The sequence below is a fragment of the Procambarus clarkii genome, chromosome 10 (assembly GCF_040958095.1).
Source record: "Procambarus clarkii isolate CNS0578487 chromosome 10, FALCON_Pclarkii_2.0, whole genome shotgun sequence".
In the NCBI taxonomy this organism is placed as follows: domain Eukaryota; kingdom Metazoa; phylum Arthropoda; class Malacostraca; order Decapoda; family Cambaridae; genus Procambarus; species Procambarus clarkii.
In genome coordinates, this window is record NC_091159.1 from 13,219,306 (window position 1) to 13,242,747 (window position 23,442).

Sequence of the window (23,442 nt, forward strand, 5' to 3'; positions counted from 1 at the left end):
AGTAACAGGCATTAAGGAGGTGGTGAAGTGGAGGGGGGGGGTGATGAAGTGGATTGATCGATGAAGAGTAAGCCACTTAAGAGGTAGCACGGGCATGAATAGCCCGTAAGGTGAAGTGGAGGAGCGAAGTGTTATATGTAGAGGGTACAGTGAGGGATGAGAAGATGCAACTGGGAGATTGGTGAACCCCGACAGAGAGAGTGCATCTTCTGCCAAACTGTCACAGAAAAGCCATTACTTCACTATCTTCTGGAATGTGAAGCAACCAGTGACCTTAAAAGAGCTTTAAGAGTTCCTGAATCATGCAGTGGCCACCCTGCAGCCATCAACAGCCACTCTCCTGGTCAACAAAGGTGTTCAGCAGCTGGACACCCTCATAAAGACTGTGAAGCAGTATCCTCCCCCGCGATAACAGCTTGATGGTTAAATGCAAACTCAGAATACTGAGAAAAAAAAATTGTACCACTTACGGGCTATTCATGCCCGTGCCACCTCTTGGGTGGCTTAATCTTCATCAATCAATCAATCAGGGATGAGAGAGGTGGTGTGAAGGAAGGAGTGGAGGTAAAGTTCTAAGTCAGATTGGTGGGGGTGATTGGTGAAGGTTGGTGGGGAAAGGAGGGCGAGGGAGGGAGGGGGGGGGGGGGGGAGGGAGGCAGGGAATGTGTACCACATCTGAAGGCACAACGTGATACTCTCCCGTCGTCTTGTTTTGAAGATGTCTTGGGCTTCTGTTGCCCCTTACTCTCTGACTCCTCTCCCTTCCACCTCTTACATCATCCTTTCCTACCTCCCCTTCACCGACCCTTAACGTGTTGATGGGGCGTTTTGTATACATAGCTCTGGACAAAGTAATTAGTCAGTAACATGATAAAAGGTAATGTAGCACCAGCCGATGGCCAGGGAGGAAGGGAGAGAAAAGAGGAAGGAAGGAGTGAGAGAGGAAGGAAGGGTAGCTATGGAGGTACTTTTAGAGAAAACACTTTTTAGTAATTGGTTTCGCGTCGGTGTGACACTACTGGTTCACTGAATGAGATGGTCTAGTATCCGATGATCGCCTGCAGGAGTCTCCGTCAGAGGCACCAGGAGGAGGAGGAGGTCCCCTTCAGAGGCCTAAACTCAGGGGCACCGGTAGCTGTTTGCGGGGGCCTCCCTGAGGACACCGGGAGAAAGTCTCCTGCAGGGGTCTCGTCTACCTTCATTAAAGAACCCAGGTCTTCCCTTTCCTTCTTCCCAGAGGTAGCAGAAGGCGCCCCCGATGCCCCGCTGGGGCTCCAAGACCCGGGTGGTGCCCATTACCGCCTCCTGACGGGGCAGGCGGGCATGAGGTGATAGAGTGCAGGGCGAACAATTTCCTCTCTGGCCCCGACATCGCTATCATCGGCTCATAAAACCACAATGCCTGTGTGAGTCGTTTCCGGAGAGGCGTCGGCCGGTGTGTTTGGTGAGCCCACGTGGGAGGCTACCCCAGGGACGTGGCCCACCGTGTCCCTGGGACGCGGGAAGCTGTCCCAGGGACGCTGCCTCCGTGTCCGCGGAAGGGTGGAAAGCGGCGCCACCCAACGAGTCTCGTAACTTGAGATATGATTGTAAACAAGGTCGCAGCGTCCATAAAGGGAGAGAGAGTTGTCCTGGGGTTCAGTTTTACCCCCCATTAAAGGTTCTGATTTATTGTTATAAACTCCAATATAACTAGAATACATGGAGTATACCTGGAGTAGGTTCTGGTTCTTCTCCTCCCCAAGCCCGACCTGGGGCCAGGCTTGTGATAACTTGGTGCTTTAGACTTGCTTGGAGGAGGCCGCCGGGAGCCCACACAGCCACAAGGACCCGGTTGGTGGCGGCACTTCCTGCAGAAACTTGGGTAATTGTGTACAGGCGTCACGACGAGCACTGGTGCCCAGATGAGAGGCGAGGACCAGCTGAGCTGTTTCACATGTAGGTGTCACACAGACCTCATGGGGGGGGGGATGTTTACATTTAAGGGTCGTGCCTCTGAAACGCCGCGTCTGAGCCTCAGCTTGGACCCCAGTCTTGGACCCCAGTCTTGGACCCCAGTCTTGGAACCCCTAGTCTTGGACCCCGGTCTTGGAACCCCTAGTCTTGGACCCCAGTCTGGTGGTGCATATTTCATTCCGTAAAAAATCCAACACAACCAGAAACGTACTAACCTGAGCAACCCACCTAACCTAATCAGTCCGAAGCATAGATATCGTAGATATTTGTGAGCTGTTACTTTTTCATTGTAGGCTACATTTTTAACGTTGGTTACCATAACGTAAAAACGCGACTTATTAGTTGAGAGGACGGGTTGGAGGCTCGCAGGAGCGGTGATTAGAATCAGAATATGATGGGATATTCTTAACAACTTGATGAAAATCAATAATACTGTCTCACAACCAGAGGTGTACTGGGGTACGTCTATGGTTGTGATAATGTACAACATTGTACATTACAATGTTGTTGTGATTAGTGTGGGTGGAATGGGTGTTGATGATTGACTGGGAGGAGGTGTGGGTAGGATGATGGGTGTTGATGAATGTGGCTAGGATGATGGGCGTTGATGAGGGAGAGATGGGATGGTTATTGATGAATGTTGGTACGATGATGAGTGTTGACGAATGTGAGTGCGATGGGTGTTGATGAGTATGCTTGATTGATGAAGATTAAGCCACCCAAGAGGTAGCACGGGCATGAATAGCCCCTGAGATGAGTATGGGTAGGATGGGTGCTGATAAGTGAGGGTGGGATGGGTGTTGATGAGCGCGGGTGGAATGCGTGTAGGTGGTAGGTTGGGATGGGTGGTACTGGTCCCCCGCTGTGCCTCCCATCTCCCTCTGTCCTCCCTATCCCCTCTCCCCTTCCTCTCCCCGTGGTGGTGGGGGGGTGGGGGCTCACAAACCCTCTGTCCACACCGAGAATTTCATTAATAGTCAGCGCTGTGATCCCTCCCTCAGATACCCGCCGCGATACTTACGTCCACAAACACCCGAGGCTGTCTTAACTCTGCGGGCGGCGAGGCGTGCGAGGCCTCCCCACCCTGCACACAGGCGGACACCCAAACCTTATGCCGTCGCCTGCTTTAAAATGTATAAATGCTGATTAGAACTAAATAATAATGTGTGATAACAGTCACACGGAGATGACACGCTCTGCGTCGTCGCACTGCGTTCATAATCACATGCTCGTTGAGCCGTCTTCGGCACATGGTGTCAAGAGTTCAAGTGGCCTTGACAGCCCCGTCGTCGGCCACCTTGATACGGCCCCGTCGTCGGCCCCCTTGATACGGCCCCGTCGTCGGCCACCTTGATACGGCCCCGTCGTCGGGCGCCTTGATACGGCCCCGTCGTTGGCCCCCTTGATACGGCCCCGTCGTCGGGCGCCTTGATACGACCCCGTCGTCGGCCACCTTGATACGGCCCCGTCGTCGGCCCCCTTGATACGGCCCCGTCGTCGGGCGCCTTGATACGGCCCCGTCGTCGGCCCCCTTGATACGGCCCCGTCGTCGGCCCCACTTGATACCGCCTCGTCGTCGGCCCCCTTGATACGGACCCGTCGTCGGCCCCCTTGATACGGACCCGTCGTCGGGCGCCTTGATACGGCCCCGTTGTCGGCCGCCTTGATACGGCTCCGTCGTCGGCCCCCTTGATACGGCCCCCTTGATACGGCCCCGTTGTCGGCCGCCTTGATACAGCCCCGTCGTCGGCCGCCTTGATACGGCCCCGTCGTCGGCCGCCTTGATACGGCCCGTCGTCGGCCACCTTGATACGGACCCGTCGTCGGCCCCCCTTGATACAGACCCGTCGTCGGCCCCCTTGATACGGCCCCGTCGTCGGCCACCTTGATACGGACCCGTCGTCGGCCCCCCTTGATACGGACCCGTCGTCGGCGCCCCTTGATACGGACCCGTCGTCGGCCGCCTTGATACGGCCCCGTCGCCGGCCACCTTGATACGGACCCGTCGTCGGCCCCCCATGATACGGACCCGTCGTCGGCCCCCTTGATACGGCCCCGTCGTCGGCCACCTTGATACGGACCCGTCGTCGGCTCCCCTTGATACGGACCCGTCGTCGGCGCCCCTTGATACGGACCCGTCGTCGGCCCCCTTGATACGGACCCGTCGTCGGCCGCCTTGATACGGACCCGTCGTCGGCCGCCTTGATACGGACCCGTCGTCGGCCGCCTTGATACGGACCCGTCGTCGGCCGCCTTGATACGGACCCGTCGTCGGCTGCCTTGATACGGACCCGTCGTCGGCCGCCTTGATACGGCCCCGTCGTCGGCCGCCTTGATACGGCTCCGTCGTCGGCCACCTTGATACGGACCCATCGTCGGCCCCCTTGATACGGACCCGTCGTCGGCCGCCTTGATACGGACCCGTCGTCGGCCGCCTTGATACGGTCCCGTCGTCGGCCACCCTGGCGTGTATTGCACCCCCTCCCACCCCAACACGCCACACGCAGACTACCTCTGACTGAGCCTCCCACGTTAGGAAATTGAATTATGTTGCAAGAGTCGTAAACCGGAGGGGGGTGTGTGGTGAGGGTCGGGCAAGGGTCGTGGCGAGGGGCTGCCACTGCTGTAACAATAACCCCGGATAATTCCATGCCCCGGGAGGGTCAGGTGAAGTAACTCTTGGTAGCTTCGTGACGGAGTATTGATATACTCATATACTCATCATGCTTGTTTGACGAGGCATTACGTGGGTGCGAGTGGTGATGGGACGAGAAAGGCACGCACGGTGTAACCTGATTCCGTAAATCTGAAAGCAAGTAGCGGAAATATAGGATGTCATTCAAGTCGCCGTTTGTGCATTCTTGGGTGATTCAGTACGCAATCCCGGGACTTCCTGTTTGTGTGTAGGAGTATATCAGAAGAGGATCTTAATCGAGTCGCACCCATCTTGTGCTTCTGGGAAGATGGCGCGTCATCAGAACGACTTCATCAACATTTCCGACTAATGTGAAGGAGTTATTGTATTGCTCTGCCAGTTGAGTCCCCGGCGCTCTCTCCTTTGTTAAGTAAAGGGGAAGAAACCCGTGGCCACTACCCCCCCTCTAATCCACCACTGCAATGTGATCCACAACACATGTATGGGACGTTTTTATCGCGCGTTTTTGTGATGTGTGTTCTTGGCGTTCTCGAGCGTCCGGGCTGTAATCGCGGGTGATATTTCCTGGTGGTTGAGGTTGCATCACTGTGCCGAGACGCGCGCCAAATCTAGCCCTCGGTGCCATGGTTTGCTGGCAGCGCCAACTTCAAGATCCTTTTTTACATTCGCTACCCCGCAGAATGATCACATACCCATGGAAGTCATTGGTATTTTGACAAAACGCAACGAAAGATGCGTGTATTCTGTGTGTATAACTAGGAGAGCAGTGTCGGCAGTCATGTCAAACAGCAGGCAGTGAGCGTATGGCAGCGAGGCAGAGAGACGGTCGGACGTGACAGAGGATCGAGTCTTGGATACGAAGGGAATCATTTGCCATCTCACAGTGATCAAGGGGCAAGCCTGTCTCGTCCTCCGTCTCATCTCGAAAGTGATTCATTGCTCGGAGTGCGAGTGATCAATTAGAAGCGAGTGCGCGTGATGTGAGTGGAGGACATAGTGTTTACTAAAGTGTTTGCGGGAGCCGCCAGAATATGCCAGGCTCCCGCTAACTGGCGGGCGTCAGTGTTGCCACCCTCAGGCTACAGCAGACCTTCTGCCTCAACGGCACGTTTGGCTGCATCTCGTGTGATGGATCTGGGAACACTTTTCATAGCCTGTCAGGTGATAGTAACGAACAATTATTGGCCGGGAGAAAAACTGGGTTATAACAGACGTGTGTGCTTGTACTTATCTATTTGTGCTTGCGGGGGATGAGCTCTGGCTCTTTGCTCCCGCCTCTCAACTGTCAATCAACTGGTATACAGGTTCCTGAGCCTAGTGGGTTCTATCATATCTACACTTGTGTGTACCACATGTATTCCCGGCAGTACAGTCAGGTTTCGTTCTCGACTCACAATACAAAATTCCTGGTTCGAATCCCGGGCGGGACAGAAATGTTTGGGCGCGTTTCCTATCACCTAATGCATCTGTTCACCTAGTAGTAAATAGGTACCTAGTGGTTAGTCAACTTGTTATGGGGTTGCATCCTGGGGAGGGTCAGTAATTCGACCCTGCGGGGCAACCTGGATATAAGCCTAACATGTACTGCATGTATAAAGTGACCGCCTGTCCCTCCGACACAATGAATGAAAACTGTGTATGGAGTCAGCCTCCACCACATCATTTCCTAGTATTGTACATTTATCAACTACTCTCACACTGAAAAACTTCTTTCTGGTGTCTCTGTGGGTTATTTGGGTACTTTCCACCTGTGTCCCCCTTGTGCGAGTACCAGGCCACTTTTGTTAAATAATCTGCCCTTATCTACCCTGTCCATTCACCTGAGGATTTTGTATGTTGTAATCACGTCTTCACTGATTATTCTGTCTTCCAGCGACATGAGGCCCAATTCACTCAGCCTTTCCTTGTAACTCGTACCTCTTAGTTCTGGAACAAGTCTAGTGGTGTAACCTTCTCCAGCCTCCAGCTTCGTGTTATGCTTTTCAAGGTATGAACTCCATACTGGAGCTGCATACTCTAGGATGGGTCTTACATATGTGGTTTACAAGGTTCTAAAGGATTCCTTACACAAATGTTTAAATGCAGTTTGATGTTAGCCAGCTTCTCATACGCCGCTGATGATATCCTTTATATGTGGGCTTCAGGAGACAGATTCGGTATGATATCAACTCTTAGATCCTTCTTTCTGTCCGTTTCATTATGAACTTCTTCCATTCGGTACCTTGTGCCCCTCATTACTTTACATTTACTGGAGTTGAACTTTAGTAGCCATTTGTTGGACTATTCCTTCAGTTTGTTTAGGTATCTTGTAGCCTCTTGCTGTCTTCCTCGGTCTTAATCCTCCTCATAATTTTTGCATGATCAGCAAACATTGAGAAGAACGAGTTTATACTCTCTGGGGGATCGTTTACACATATCAGAAACGGGATAAGACCATGGGACTGAACCCTGTGGGACTCCACTGGTGACATCTCGCGTGTGTGCGTGCTCGCCTAATTGTGCTTGCGGGGGTTGCGCTTGGTCCCGCCTGTGCGTGCGTCCTTGACAGAATGTCATGCGTGATCCCGGCAAGAGAGGGCGCCATAAAACTTTTATGTAGATCATATTTGGACAGTTCCACAGTCATCACATCTGAACACTGTTGTATCTCTGGTGCAGCGGAACCCTCTCCGTCTCTTGAGTAGTACGGGAGGTGGTACTACTCAACACGTGAAGCAGGCTCTTGTAGGTCTAGAGTACACTCTTGGTCATTACTCGCACGGTCTCTCCCAGTCCACTTGGGCTGGACGGTAGAGCGACGGTCTCGCTTCATGCAGGTCGGTGTTCAATCCCCGACCGTCCAAGTGGCTGGGCACCATTCCTTCCCACCGCCCCATCTCAAATCCGTATCCTGACCCCTTCCCAGTGCTATACAGTCGTTATGGTTTGGCCCATTCCCCTAATAATTTCCTCCCTCGCTAGGTCTCTGATAATGTTCCATGTTTGTACATGTAAAGTGCGAGGTATTGGGGTGTGTGTGTGTGTATTTACTGTTTGTCCCTGCAGGATCGCGCTGCTCTTATAATTATAATTCTCCTTTCTAATGTTCGGTTTATATATATATATATATATATATATATATATATATATATATATATATATATATATATATATATATATATATATTTTTTTTTTTTTTTTTCTTGTCACACACACACACATCCCCATGATGCAGCCTGTGGGTACCTATTTACTGCTAGGTGTATAGAGGCATCATGCGAAAGAAACTGGCCATTTGTTTCTGCTCGACCGGGAATCGAACCCGGGCCCTTAGGATTCTGACCCTCAAAATACTGTCCGTTCGGTTGTGTGCGCGCGTTTGTGCGTGCATGCATGTGGGTGAGTGTGTTTGTGTACGTGCGTATGATTGTTCGTTAGAGGCGATTTTAGTTATTATTATTAACATCTTTATTGACGATTTTAGTGAGCTTAACACACCCACATGGACCTCCCGGAGCCTCCACACCACTCTCTCCCCCAGTTACCCGTCAGGAGAGGCGAAGTTGTGTCATTTGAAAACGATGACAACGGCGGTACGTGCGCGTGGGTTAGCCCTCTCTTGCTGTGACAAGTTGTCTCCGCCGCTGGGGGTGGCTGTGGGTGGTGTGGGCGGCGGCGGCGGGTGGTGGTGGGGGCGGCGACGGCGGCGGGTGGTGGGGGCTTCAGATTAAAATAACGTGAGATGAGCTCGGTGTGGGGGCAGAGGGCGCGCGATGTGGGTTGTCATATAGTTACTGGAGGCCGTCATTTATTATTGCGGAATATAACGCCTTGACTGCCTCTTGACGAGTTAGCGTGCTAGCAGAGGCCAGGTGTATATAGTCAGGTGTGTAAGTGTGGAAGACGAGGCAGGGGATGGTTGATAGAATAGTGGGTGTGGATGTGTGTGTAGTGGCTGCACCCCATCATCACTGCCCCTACACCTTGCTCCCCCAAGTGCCCCAAACCTTGTTACCCCGGCACTTGGCAGTCTCACACTACACACACACATCAAACACGCTACAATCAGAGCGTGTATCAGAATTAACATTCTAATAGATCGTATATGTCATTGGTTAATGTTTAACAAGAGTTGCGCCAGAGTGAGCGAACACGTGTGTGTGTGTGTGTAGCACTTTGATATACAGCGAGAAGTGCCATAAAGTTGTGTGGTGCCATTAAGGAAGGGGAAAGTGCCAAGGAAGCAGGATGTCACCCTACACGCCTGAGGACTTCGAGAAGAGTCCTCGACGTCAGCCCTACAAGTCTCCTTACATAGTAAGTGTTCCCAAGTCGACAGGGGATATATATATATATATATATATATATATATATATATATATATATATATATATATATATATAATATATATATATAATATATATATATAATATATATATATAATATATATATATAATATATATATAATATATATATAATATATATATATAATATATATATATATATATAATATATATATATTATATATATATATATATATATATATATATATATATATATATATATATACATATACTAAATACTGAATTTAATATACAGATATATTCTGAACTAAAGTATATATAATTGTATATACCCTTAATAACCTTCCAGAGGTTGATACGCCTTTGTTCCAAAGCCTCAACAACAACAGGGATATACACACAGAATATACATCCAGGTATACTCTGGATTTTGTTAAGGACTGAGGTATACTTGATGGTTAGTGAGTCAGGGTGCGTGTGACCTTAATAACCCGCCATAAGTGTTCAACAATGGCAGCGAGAATGCCTCTTCATCTGCTCTGTTCCATGCCATTGGTATTTCCCCGGCAGTGGCTTGCGTCCAAGCTTTTGTGTGCGTCCAAGCTTTTGTGTGCGTCCAAAATTTTGTGTGCGTCCAAAATTTTGTGTGCGTCCAAGCTTTTGTGTGCGTCCAAGCTTTTGTGTGCGACCAAGGTTCACGTACATACAAGCTTTGTGTGCGTCCTAGGTTCATGTACATACAAGGTTTGTGTGCGTCCAAGGTTTACGTACATACAAGGTTTACGTACATACAAGCTTTGTGTGCGTCCAAGGTTTACGTACATACAAGCTTTGTGTGCGTCCAAGGTTTACGTACATACAAGCTTTGTGTGCGTCCAAGGTTTACGTACATACAAGCTTTGTGTGCGTCCAAGCTTTACGTGCATAGAAGCTTTACGTGCGTCCAAGCTTTACGTGCATAGAAGCTTCACGTGCAAGCAGGCCGGTCACGCACACAGGTGACGCATCATTATTGACTAATTGTGCCAATTTTGTATTAATTGTTCAATAAATAATAAATGATAGGCCTAGGGGTCCAGGCAGTCACGCCGGACTATCCCATCCTCCTGTTTAGATAGCCCTTAACTATGTGCACTATCGTACATATACTGACGTAATGGACAATTAGATAGTAGAATTTGGTACTATTCACTATATAGAGTTTAAAAATAAAGTTAAAACTCTAACTTCGTTGGCCTAGTATAGCACATATACTCTTTAAGCTACAGATAGCATGGATTAAAGTTAGAATGGTTTGGTTAGGTTCTATTAGCAACATAAGTTAAAAAATATATACTTCTGGTGTGTCCAATTTCAATAGTACCAAATTCTACTTTCTAATTGTCCATTGCGTCAGTGGACGTAAGGCCGTACGGTGGTCCACAGCCCTACAATAATAATAATTCTATGTACAGTACTATGTACATTGTACATAAGTACTATGTAAAGAGGAGGATGTCCCGGAACGTGGTACCGAGAGTCGTTTATGTAATAATCTAAGATGAGATCTGATAAAGACCTTTTGTGCCCTCTGTAATGCTTTTTGCGCTACCGCTCACAGGATGAGTATGGGGTGCACAATAAACTAGCCGCCTCCGGCTGCAACAATCAAATCAAGGGTCGTTTTGATAGTCGTCAGTTCTTAGCGTCCATTCCTAGGGTATGACTGATATCCAGGCGTCTCGGGCCCTTCCTCGTGTCGCTACAAGCTATTTTCATGGCTTACAAGTGTGAGGAGCGCTGCAGGTGGGGACGCAGGTGAATCAATCACTGGCTTGCATCAGGTGAGTCAGTAAATCAAACTTCCCTTTTTACATCGCCGTGGCGTTGAACCGTGTGGTCAGACGGCTTCGTTCATCTTATTTCTACACTTGGTTTCATTTCATATCTCTCTTTCTCTGGTTTATGGTTGCCTGAGCGTAAGCTTGCAGCTGAGTGAACGAAATCTTGAGGGAGACTGCATCGCGGCCGCTCTCAGATGCCAAGAGATATTTTATGCGTACTCGCTTGAGGATGTTGGCGGTAACCTGATTCTTGACTGGCTGGTGGGCCGCGGGTGGATATTGTCACCGTGTGGATAGTATACCCGAGTGTGGGTGTTGCGGCGTTATACGCTCCTCCTGCAGCAGCGGCTGTATAATCCCAACTATGGGTTTATATCACACGAGGAACCCTACCTTGCCCGGGGTCCCATCTTGGTGTTTATTTAAATGAAGTGAGACTTGTTTTTTTTCTCTTCTGGGCAGCCTAGGGCAACACCGGGCTTGCTCTCGCTAATGTGACCTTGGGATTAGTGTGGGTACTCGCCTAGATGCACTGCCCTAGATGTGTTGACAGGGTCGACCTCCAGCTCCTTAGCTCCTGCTTGTCTGTCTCCATCTACAATTGTCTCATTTGGTCCAGCTGTTTCTCATTTGAAAGATATGGTGTTTACGTTCGTGATGGTGAACTCGCCTAAATGTGCTTTCAGGCTCGAGTGCTAACTCTTTAGATCCAGGAACCTCTAACGCCTGGATCCAGGAGTTAATCCACCTCACATTAGAAGATCCACATTAGAAGATCGTCACATTGCATCCACCTCACATTAGAAGAAAAACAAAATGCAGTATACAGTATATAATGGGGGAAGAGAGAGAGAATCAGTCGCTTTCTCATTTTCGTTTTCTTTAATTGCCTGTGTTTTCTTCTATTAAGGCTGATTCTTGTTACTTCCTTACTTAGGTTAAACTTGAGATAATCTTAAGTCCAAACATTACTAGCACGTGTGTCATGTATCATAAGTATTAACGTCTTTTGGACGCAGCAATTTCTCAAGATGATCATCTCACATTTTCTGTTGCCACGATCGGCTTCCCATCCTCGTAAATATTGTAAGAAATGTTTGTAATATTGTCGGCGGCCCCTAGGAAGCCAGACCACTGCTGGCAGTTATTTAATGTGATTTAAATCCTCGAGAGAAGCCATAAGTTTATAAGACGGTGCAAACAGCATGACGTCATAATCTCATTTGCATATGTAAAGGTTTCCACCAATCACAAATGCTCACGAAACGCAATAGAAAATGGACGCTTAATTTGAACAATAACTCTTTTATTGGTCGTAAATTCGACATGAAATTTGTAAGCGTAAATAAACAAAAAACTCGACGTAAAAAAAAAGCCTGAGAGTCAAAACGTTAATAAAATAAGAAATTGATGAATTTGGAGATCATACTCCAGCTCATGGGCCCCACCTTTTAGGCTTCAGGTGGGCACGTGTGTGTGTTTCAATGTTAGGCGCGATAATTGGGTGATCTCATTGTTTTATTGTATACACGGGAGTGAACGATAGTTGACTCATATTTCATCCATTTGGACTGGTCGGTTCAGCGACCGCCTGGCTTCTTGCAGGGTCGACGTTCGATTCCCGATGGTCCAAGGGGTTGAGCATTCCTTCGTCCTAACCCTTCTCCTTGTTCTCATATCCCAGCTCCATGACCTCATGGGGCGGTGTCATGAACACACCTGAAAGCTGAACTACACATGGCCTTATGTACTCATCTATGTGTGTTTTCGGGAGTTGAGCTTCGACTCTTTGGACCCACCACTCAGTGGTCAATCAACTGGTGTACAGGTTCCTAAGCCTACTGGGCTCTATCATATCTGCATTTGAAACTGTGTATGGAGTACATTCCATTTGTTAACTAATCTAACACGGAAACACTTCTTTCTAATGTCTCTGTGGCTCATTTGAGTCCTAAGTTTCCATTTTGATCGTGTACCACTCATGCTAAATAGGTTTGTCTTTATCTACCTTGTTAGTTCCTCTGAGAATTTTGTACCTGGTAATCATATCTTCCCTTACTCTTCTGTCTTCCAGTGACGTGGGGTATGATTCCAGTAGTCTTTCCTCATAGCTCATACCTCTCGGCTTGGGAACTAGTGTGGTGGCATATCTCTGAACCTTTTCTAACTTCGTCTTGTGTTAGACTAGACTTGGACTCCACGCTGGAACCACATACTCAAGGATTGGTGTGACATATGAGGTATTCACGATTCTGAATGATTCCTTAAAGCCTTTCGGCAGTTTTTTATGTTGGCCAGCCTCGCATATGCCGCTGATGATATTCTTTTCATGTGGGCTTCAGGGGACCAGTTTGGCGTAATATCAACACCCAGATCTTCCTGGATCTCTAAAGAATTTCATCTCCCAATTGGTACATTATGTCTGGCCTCCTACTACCTTCACCTATTTTTATTACACTTTTGTTTGAGTTAAACTCTAGTAGCCATTTGTTGGACCACCCCTTCAGTTTGTCCAGGTCATCTTGTAGTAGTCTCTTGGTGTCCTCCTCTGGCCTAATCCTTCTCATAGTTTTAGCATTGTCCTCAAACATTAAGAGGAATGAGTCTATACTCTCTAGAAGATCCTTTACCTATATCAGCCACAGGATGGGTCAGGGTACACAGGATGGGTCAGGGTACACAGGATGGGTCAGGGTACACAGGATGGGTCAGGGTACACAGGATGGGTCAGGGTACACAGGATGGGTCAGGGTACAGAACCGTGAGTGACACCGCTGGTGACATCTCGCCATTCTCAGGTCTCCACAACCTCACAGTAACGCTGTTTTCTGTTGCTGAGGTACGCCCTTTTTCTACTGGAGCACCTTACCTGTCACTCTTGTCTGTTTCTCCAAATTTTGCTATAGCCTCTTGTGCAGTATTGTATCAAAAGCTGTCTAACAATCTTAGAAAATGCAATCTGTCCACCCTTAGGTCATATTAAACCTGTGAGGCACGATTTGCCATCCCTGAACCCTTGCTCGTAGTGGTGTGATACAAAGTCCCTTCTCTCCAAATGTGCAACAAGTTTTTTGTTTTGTTCACACAATATTCTCCATCGCCTTGCATGTAGTCTAGTGGCTCTAGCATAAGCTATTGACTCTGTCATAATACTGTCTGGGTATTTAATGGGGAGTTGTACACATAATGTGTGGGTGACTATTTATACTAGGCGGGCGTGGATCACTAATTACTGTGAGCTTCAGTAGTAGTAGTCGGGGAAAGTCGAAAATTCCAGTTTGGCAGCAGGATGTTGCTTCTGGAAACTTTCCTTATTAAGACCACTCGATAGCTCGGTCGATAGATCGTTGTGTCCCAGTACATTTAACACTTTACAATTTGCTCGAATTTTTGCTTTTGTAGCCTGAGTGTGTTCACCTAGTTGTGCTTGTGGGGGTCAAGCTCTGATCTTTCGGCCCGCCTCTCAACTGTCAATCAACTGTTACTAACTGCTAACTAATTTTTAATTAACTAAAACACACACACACACACACACTCAGGAAGCAGCTCCGTAACAGCTGTCTAATTCCCAGGTACCTATTTACTGCTAGGTAACAGGGACATTCAGGGTGAAAGAAACTTTGCCCATTTGTTTCTGCCTGGTCCGGGAATCGAACCCGGGCCACAGAATTAAGAGTTTAGAGTCAAGAGTCTCTGCTACCAGACCTCCTTTTGTGTGTGTGTGTGTTTTGTGTGTGTGTGTGTATGTGTGTGTGTGTGTGTGTGTGTGTGTGTGTGTGTGTGTGTGTGTGTGTGTGTGTTTGTGTGTGTGTGTGTGTGTGTACTCACTGCGATAACGTTCACAAGACGACGCAAGCGATGATCCATTTATACCGACTTAAGTTTAGGTACAAGACAAGGATTACGCTTGCGAGTCCCCCTTCAACGTTGTGGCTTCCCTACCTCTCTTGCCCTTCAGCTACAGTCCAGCACGGGGTCGCTTTGTCTGCTCCCTCCCCTCTCCAGTCCCACTCCAATATATATATATATATATATATATATATATATATATATATATATATATATATATATATATATATATATATATATATATATTATATATATATATATATATATATATATATATATATATATATATATATATATATATAGGCAACCAGAGGTGGTATCCCTTTATATATATATATATATATATATATATATATATATATATATATATATATATATATATATATGTATGTATATATATATATATATGTATATATATATATATATATATATATATATATATATATACATATATATATATATATATATATATATATATATATATATATATATATATATATATATATATATATATATATATATATATATATAAAATATATATATATATATATATATATATATATATATATATATATATATTATATATATATATATATATATATATATATATATATATAAAGGGATACCACCTCTGGTTGCGTTTGTAGGGACCCTCGACCTCAAGGAAAAGAATATGTAGCATCCGGAGAAGCCTTGTGGGGGCACCCGCGTAGACTCTCATGTCTTCTCCAACCACCCTTTATATAATGGTAATTTTGTCATTGTATTTTATTTAAAATTTCCTTACACAAAAAGGGTTTCAAGTCACAGGTTGTGGAGTTCCTCCAGCTCCTCAGATGGCGGGCAGGAACCATGGATGCCGCGTGCGTTTCCCCTCTATATATATAATTGGTGTTCTTCGAGAGTATATTATAGTATACACAAGAATACGAGTCTAATATTAGATATAGTTTGCTCAGTATATTAGATAGAGTTGTCCCAGTATATTAGCTGTCTGTTACACCAGTATACATGGCATATACTGGTGTTATTTCCCGTTTGTGTTAGTGGTTGGCTTGGCACCGTGGCCCTCCCGGGGGGTGCCTGCCAAGTATCGGGTGTCAAGATGTAAGGCATTATTAATCCTTGTTCGAGGAGCAGCAGCACGACCCCCAGACACCCGACCCTGCCCCCCACGGCCTCGCCTCGAGGATCACCTGAGGTATCTCAAGATTATGACATTGGAAATCGAAGCCCATGCGTGGGAGTGCCTTCAAGTTCCCCCGGTGTCTCGAGTGCCAGAACCTGGTTACTTTAATTCCTGCCGGACGGAGTGCTTTAGTGCGTTCTGAATGTGTCTTGGTGGGTTTATAGTGGCTGGGGGATGGTTGAGAGCTTCGCTCGTGGTGTCCCGTCTTCCCAGTACTCTTTGTCCTATATCGCTTTGAAACTACTGACTTGTTTTGGCCTCTACCACCTCCTTATTTAGCTTGTTCCAGCCGTCTACCTCAATGTTTGCAAAAGAAAACTTTCTAATATTTTTGCGGCACCTTTGTTTCTTCTTTAGCTTTACTTACCTATTAATACTTACCAATTAGGGTCTACGGATAACTCCCGAGACCCTCCCCAGGTAAGACCCGGGTAAGGTCCAGGGAGTGAGGATTTATGCCTTAAATGATAATATATATATATACATACATACAAGGTCTTTATGCCCCCGCATCGGGCCTTATTGTTCCTATTGTATTACATTTGAACTGCTTCTGACGCTCAAATGTGGTGTTGAATCTGACCATTAATGTTATGGATGGCGGTGGCCACCAGAACTTCTCCTTGTAGTGCATTCCACCTGTTGCCTACCAGTGCAGGGTACGAATGTTTCCTTACATTCCTTCGTCACATGTGTTTCCTGCTTCCACCTGTGTTCTCATGTCCTACATTTCTCACTTGGAAGAAGCTGTCCTTGCTCAACTTGTCTATTCCCCTCCGGAGGCTGTTTTGGTGAGGTGTGTGTGTGGGTTGGTCGGTGTGGGGAGATAATGACACGGTCCATGTATCCAAGAGGCACTTGGACAGCCTTCTTGCAAGAAGTGCCGGACCAACCGGGCTGTGGTGGATATGTTGGCCTGCGGGCCGCTCCAAGCAACAGCCTGTTGGACCAAGTTATCACAAGTGGAGCCTGGCCTCAGGCCGGGCTCGGGGAGTAGAAGAACTCGCAGAACCCTCTCCAGGTATGTTCCAGGCACAGGACGTAGTGCAACTGTTTGAACAATACTCCAGTGTTGCAAGGTTTAATGTTGTATATGAGGCGAGAGTATAGAGGGATACTATATATACTAATGGGAGCCGGTCGGCCGAGCGGATAGCACGCTGTACTTGTGATCCTGTGGTCCTGGGTTCGATCCCGGGCGCCGGCGAGAAACAATGGGCAGAGTTTCTTTCACCCTATGCCCCTGTTACCTAGCAGTAAAATAGGTACCTGGGTGTTAGTCAGCTGTCACGGGCTGCTTCCTGGGGGTGGAGGCCTGGTCGAGGACCGGGCCGCGGGGACACTAAAAGCCCCGAAATCATCTCAAGATAACCTCAAGATAACTATATCGATACAATCAGAGACCAAGAGATAGGCCCATCATGCACACCCCAGAGACAGCAACACTGCACTATATGCAACAGCCCTGCCACATAACCCACGTCGTTCCGTCACCCCATCTCTACGTTGCTCCTTACCCTTACCTCACACCTCCCTTACCCTCATCTGGGCGCCCTGGTGAGCGCTGGGCTGCGCAGAAACAATTAGCTGGTGTGCGCAGCGGGCGGGTGACGGGCGTGACACGACCCGCCGCCGCCCGCCAGGACGCCCACACGCCGCCGCCCGCCCGCCCGCACCTAATGTATAGGCAGGTTAATCACGGTATAAACCCAGGGTGTTGGCCTCCCGCGGGCCGCTGCCAGTAATGTTGATATCATGGTAATTGTTCCTGTTATTTATTTCCTGCCACGGCATGACGGATTACCCGGGGGGGGGGGGGGGGAGGGGGGTGTCTTGCACACTCTTGCCCTCTCTACGGTCATTGATGTCGCTGTCTGGCCACTCTTGTACTCTCTACGGTCATTGATGTCGCTGTCTGGCCACTCTTGTCCCCTCTACGGTCATTGATGTCGCTGTCTGGCCACTCTTGTCCCCTCTACGGTCATTGATGTCGCTGTCTGGCCACTCTTGCTCTCTCTACGGTCATTGATGTCGCTGTCTGGCCACTCTTGTCCCCTCTACGGTCATTGATGTCGCTGTCTGGCCACTCTTGCTCTCTCTACGGTCATTGATGTCGCTGTCTGGCCACTCTTGTCCTCTCTACGGTCATTGATGTCGCTGTCTGGCCACTCTTGTCCTCTCTACGGTCATTGATGTCGCTGTCTGGCCACTCTTGTCCTCTCTACGGTCATTGATGTCGCTGTCTGGCCACTCTTGCCCTCTCTGCGGTCATTGATGTCGCTGTCTGGCCACTCTTGTCCTCTCTACGGTCATTGATGTCGCTGTCTGGCCACTCTTGTCCTCTCTGCGGTCATTGATGTCGCTGTCTGGCCACTCTTGCCCTCTCTACGGTCATTGATGTCGCTGTCTGGCCACTCTTGCTCTCTCTACGGTCATTGATGTCGCTGTCTGGCCACTCTTGCCCTCTCTGCGGTCATTGATGTCGCTGTCTTGCACACTCTTGTCCTCTCTACGGTCATTGATGTCGCTGTCTGGCCACTCTTGCCCTCTCTACGGTCATTGATGTCGCTGTCTGGCCACTCTTGTCCTCTCTACGGTCATTGATGTCGCTGTCTGGCCACTCTTGTCCTCTCTACGGTCATTGATGTCGCTGTCTGGCCACTCTTGCTCTCTCTACGGTCATTGATGTCGCTGTCTGGCCACTCTTGCTCTCTCTACGGTCATTGATGTCGCTGTCTTGCACACTCTTGCCCTCTCTACGGTCATTGATGTCGCTGTCTGGCCACTCTTGTCCTCTCTACGGTCATTGATGTCGCTGTCTGGCCACTCTTGCTCTCTCTACGGTCATTGATGTCGCTGTCTGGCCACTCTTGCCCTCTCTACGGTCATTGATGTCGCTGTCTGGCCACTCTTGCTCTCTCTACGGTCATTGATGTCGCTGTCTGGCCACTCTTGTCCTCTCTACGGTCATTGATGTCGCTGTCTGGCCACTCTTGTCCTCTCTACGGTCATTGATGTCGCTGTCTGGCCACTCTTGCTCTCTCTACGGTCATTGATGTCGCTGTCTGGCCACTCTTGCTCTCTCTACGGTCATTGATGTCGCTGTCTGGCCACTCTTGTCCTCTCTACGGTCATTGATGTCGCTGTCTGGCCACTCTTGCCCTCTCTACGGTCATTGATGTCGCTGTCTGGCCACTCTTGTCCTCTCTACGGTCATTGATGTCGCTGTCTGGCCACTCTTGTCCTCTCTACGGTCATTGATGTCGCTGTCTGGCCACTCTTGCTCTCTCTACGGTCATTGATGTCGCTGTCTGGCCACTCTTGCTCTCTCTACGGTCATTGATGTCGCTGTCTGGCCACTCTTGTCCTCTCTACGGTCATTGATGTCGCTGTCTGGCCACTCTTGCCCTCTCTACGGTCATTGATCTCGCTGTCTGGCCACTCTTGCTCTCTCTACGGTCATTGATGTCGCTGTCTGGCCACTCTTGTCCTCTCTACGGTCATTGATGTCGCTGTCTGGCCACTCTTGCTCTCTCTACGGTCATTGATGTCGCTGTCTGGCCACTCTTGTCCTCTCTACAGTCATTGATGTCGCTGTCTGGCCACTCTTGCTCTCTCTACGGTCATTGATGTCGCTGTCTGGCCACTCTTGTCCCCTCTACGGTCATTGATGTCGCTGTCTGGGCACTCTTCGTGTTGATGACGTGTGAACGGGTACTGCCGCCAAGCCTTCAGACCTGATGACCCTAGAGAAGGGTCAGCCCTAGAGAACATGCAGGAAAAGTACGATAAAATATTATCACAAGTCTTCCAACAGGCACAGGAAGGCAATAAGACGTTCAACAGTGACAGAATTCAATTAGTTCGGTACGGTGGTTATCTTGAGGTTATTTCGAGATGATTTCGGATTTCGGGGCTTTGGTGTCCCCGCGGCCCGGTCCTCGACCAGGCCTCCACCCCCAGGAAGCAGCCCGTGACAGCTGACTAACTCCCAGGTACCTATTTTACATCTAGGTAACAGGGGCATAGGGTGAAAGAAACTCTGCCCATTGTTTCTCGCCGGCGCCCGGGATCGAACCCGAGACCACAGGATCACAAGTCCAGCGTGCTGTCCGCTCGGTCGACCGGCTCCCTATGTGGGGGGGGGGGACGTTAGAAGGAAAACAAGATACACAACAGTGAGTTCTCCACATAGAAAGGATCAGCCAAGTTATTACAAGTCGAGCCTGACCCACCAGGCTGGGCTTGGGAAGTAGAAAAAGGCTCCTAGAACCCACTCCGGGTATATTCCAGGTATACCTTGAGATGGTTTCGGGGCTTAGCGTGCCGCGGCCTCGACCAGGTCTCCTCATGTGGAATGTCTTGCCAGTAATTTCACAAGACTTAATGTTTAGAGGTGACAATGTAGCAAATGTTGCAAGGGTCGGGGGGAAGATGATGGGGGTGGGTAACAAGAACGTGCGGAACAAGACAGGCCACACACCCCTCAATGTTTTCTTTAAAACACTAGTAGCCATCTTGTATGCAATATTGCTTTCCTCGTATCCGCCTTTCAAGACGGGCGAGATTGCAGAGCAGGTAAGTCTGCAGAGATCCTTTACTGCACGCATAGAGTCACAGAAGCTCTTAATGTAGTGGTTCCGTCTCTGAAAGAGCGTCTTGGAAGGAAGCCGAGAGATATATCTCATATACACATGAAAGATACTGGAAGGACCGGTTCCAAACCTGTACAGTAGAAACTGCAGTATACTGGAGTGAAAGATATAGTAGGAAGTGGATTTTTCTTCTCCAGTGAGTGCCGGACCAACCGGGCTGTGGTGGGTATGTGGGCCTGCGGGCCGCTCCAAGCAACAGCCTGGTGGACCAAACTCTCACAAGTCAGTAGAAGAACTCCCAGAACACCATCAAGCAGGTAAATCAAGGTAAAATTTATATGGATATAGACGAGTTGTTGGGAAGTAAGAAGATGCGTTTCGTTATAGGTATAACAGAAGGAATTATGGGTCTAACAGAAGGTAGAGTGTATCGTGATGAGTGTAACAGATAGTAGGGTATTCTGGTATGGGTGTAACAGAGGGTAGACTATACCGTTGTGGATCCAACAGTAGTAAGTACTTAGTACCGACATTGTTCTCCAGCTGAAGCTTTTCTGTTTTATATTAGAAGTTATACTTGCGAGGAAGTGTGTGTAATATGCCAGCGAGCCACACACACACACACACACACACACACACACACACACACACACACACACACACACACACACACACACACACACACACACACACACTACTGCATGACACTCCAAGTTGTGTTATAGACGCCGTAAATAGTTATTTTAGAAGCGTGCATATTCCCCGCGGGCATCCTGCTTGTATTTGTGAAATATGTGAATATATTGACATATCTGATTTTCAGTTGACATGATTGATATGAATTTATCACACACACACGCACGCACGCACGCACGCACGCACGCACACACACACACACACACACACACACACACACACACACACACACACACACACACAGGTGTGGCCTTGATTGACAGGTGTCTCTGATCTTTACAGCTGTACGAGCTAAGCGACGACGTGAAGCGGAAAGACTTCCTTGACGAGCTGTTCTCCTTTATGCAAAAGAGAGGTGAGTACCTCTGTTGTTGTTGTTGTTGTAGGGGAGTGATGAGTACCTCTGTTGTTGTTGTAGGGGAGTGATGAGTACCTCTGTTGTTGTTGTAGGGGAGTGATGAGTACCTCTGTTGTTGTTGTAGGGGAGTGATGAGTACCTCTGTTGATGTTATTGTTGTCGAAGGGGAGTGGTGTGTACCTTTGTTGTTGTTGTAGAGGAGAGTGGTGAGTACCTCTGTTGTTGTTGTTGTTGTAGAGGAGAGTGGTGAGTACCTCTGTTGTTGTTGTTGTTGTAGAGGAGAGTGGTGAGTACCTCTGTTGTTGTTGTTGTTGTTGTAGAGGAGAGTGGTGAGTACCTCTGTTGTTGTTGTTGTAGAGGAGAGTGGTGAGTACCTCTGTTGTTGTTGTTGTAGAGGAGAGTGGTGAGTACCTCTGTTGTTGTTGTTGTAGAGGAGAGTGGTGAGTACCTCTGTTGTTGTTGTTGTAGAGGAGAGTGGTGAGTACCTCAGTTGTTGTTGTTGTAGAGTAGCGAGTGTTGTTGTATTTTTACAAATTACTTTTCACAAGTAGAACATGAAACGTTATAAATCAAATGGCTATGTTGACATAGAGCGGGAGACCTGGGTAAATACTGGTTTGGAAGGAGGGCTGTTGATTTATGGAACAAATTACCTGGTAACATAATCGAATACGTGAGATCACTGTATTGTTTCAAACGTAGGTTTGACATGTATGTGGATGAGTTGAGTTGGTTGTAAATATAAATTGCTTCATATGAGCCAATAGGCATTCTGTAGTGCCTATTGTATTCTTACCTTCTCGTGTTACTAGTATCGTTGAATTGTTTCTAAATGTGTTACTACAGGAAGACTTCAAGTTTCATCAGCTAAGACATGATCGCAACGTGCAAGATACTGAGGGGAAGAAACAGTGAGAGAAACATACGCTTGATGACAGTATATCAACAATTGAACACAATGTGTTGTGTCTGTGTTATGTTTTCACATTTCTGATTATTTTTGAGGAGGCTTTATGCTATGTTATGCTTTGGACGTTTTATATAATTTCGTAACTTGATTTTTATTTACAAATTTTGGTGTCAGGTGTAGTGATTGTTTATGATGGGTGTGGTGATTGTACATGCCAGGCTTGGGGATTGTTCACGACAAATAGTGCCTATTTAAAATCAATTATGGTGCCTATTTTGATTTATTTGTCCTCAGTAAGCAGGTGTATTACTTATTGAGGACAAAAGCTGGGCTGGATTGTGAGCAGTACAGTAGCATTGGAACGGAATTAACAACCCAATTGTCCCGAATTGAGCTGTTGTGTGATACAGCAGCTTCAGTTTCCATCTGGGTTAATGTCTAACCACCTAGACCTATCCATCACCGTTTAAAAAGTTACATTGGTTCAGTAATAACCACACCCCCTGTTCACCTAACAGAATATAGATACCTGGGAGTTAGACAGCTGCTACGGGCTGGTCTAACAAAAAGGAGGCCTGGTCGAGGACCGGGCCGCGGGGACGCTAAGCCTCGAAAATGGGTCGACATGTTAGCACTGTACTGTCCCCCTCTTCTGCTACTGAACAGTACGTCAACAGGTGTAGTGCTTCTCAACAACAGCTGTGGCGGGGATTTTTGGAGCAGGTGCGTGAAGGAGAGGAGTGGGGGGGGGGGGGTGTAGATGGGGTTAGGGGGCAGGGGAGCGTGTAGAGGATGGGGGAAGGGGGATTGGAAAGGGGGGCTTAGTGTATCCCCCCAGAGGCCGTACAAGAGACTCATGTAACCTTGTTACGTATAAGAACGTTAATACTGGGGACGGGGGGGACCCTGGTGAGACAGTGGCTGACTTTCCTTACAGTATCTCCCTGGCCCTGCCCTCCCTGGCCCTGCCCTCCCTGGCCCTGCCCTTCCTGGCAATGCCTTCCCTGGCCCTGCCCTTCCTGGCCCTGCCCTCCCTGGCCCTGCCCTTCCTGGCCCTGCCCTTCCTTGCCCTCCCTGGGCCTGCCTTCCCTGGCCCTGCATTCCCTGGCCCTGCCCTCCCTGGCCCT

The 23,442-nt window shown here is 48.1% G+C and overlaps 1 protein-coding gene across 4 annotated transcripts in view; it reads left to right on the forward strand.

Annotated features, from left to right (window-relative positions):
- Positions 1 to 23,442, forward strand: part of LOC123747089 (AT-rich interactive domain-containing protein 3A) — a 455,735-nt gene that overhangs the window by 334,221 nt on the left and 98,072 nt on the right. For all 4 annotated transcript variants that reach the window (XM_069321604.1, XM_069321600.1, XM_069321603.1 and 1 more), the window contains one exon: positions 21,330 to 21,402. In XM_069321604.1, the coding sequence (XP_069177705.1) occupies positions 21,330 to 21,402 (73 nt within the window). The remainder of the gene's footprint in view (positions 1 to 21,329; positions 21,403 to 23,442) is intronic.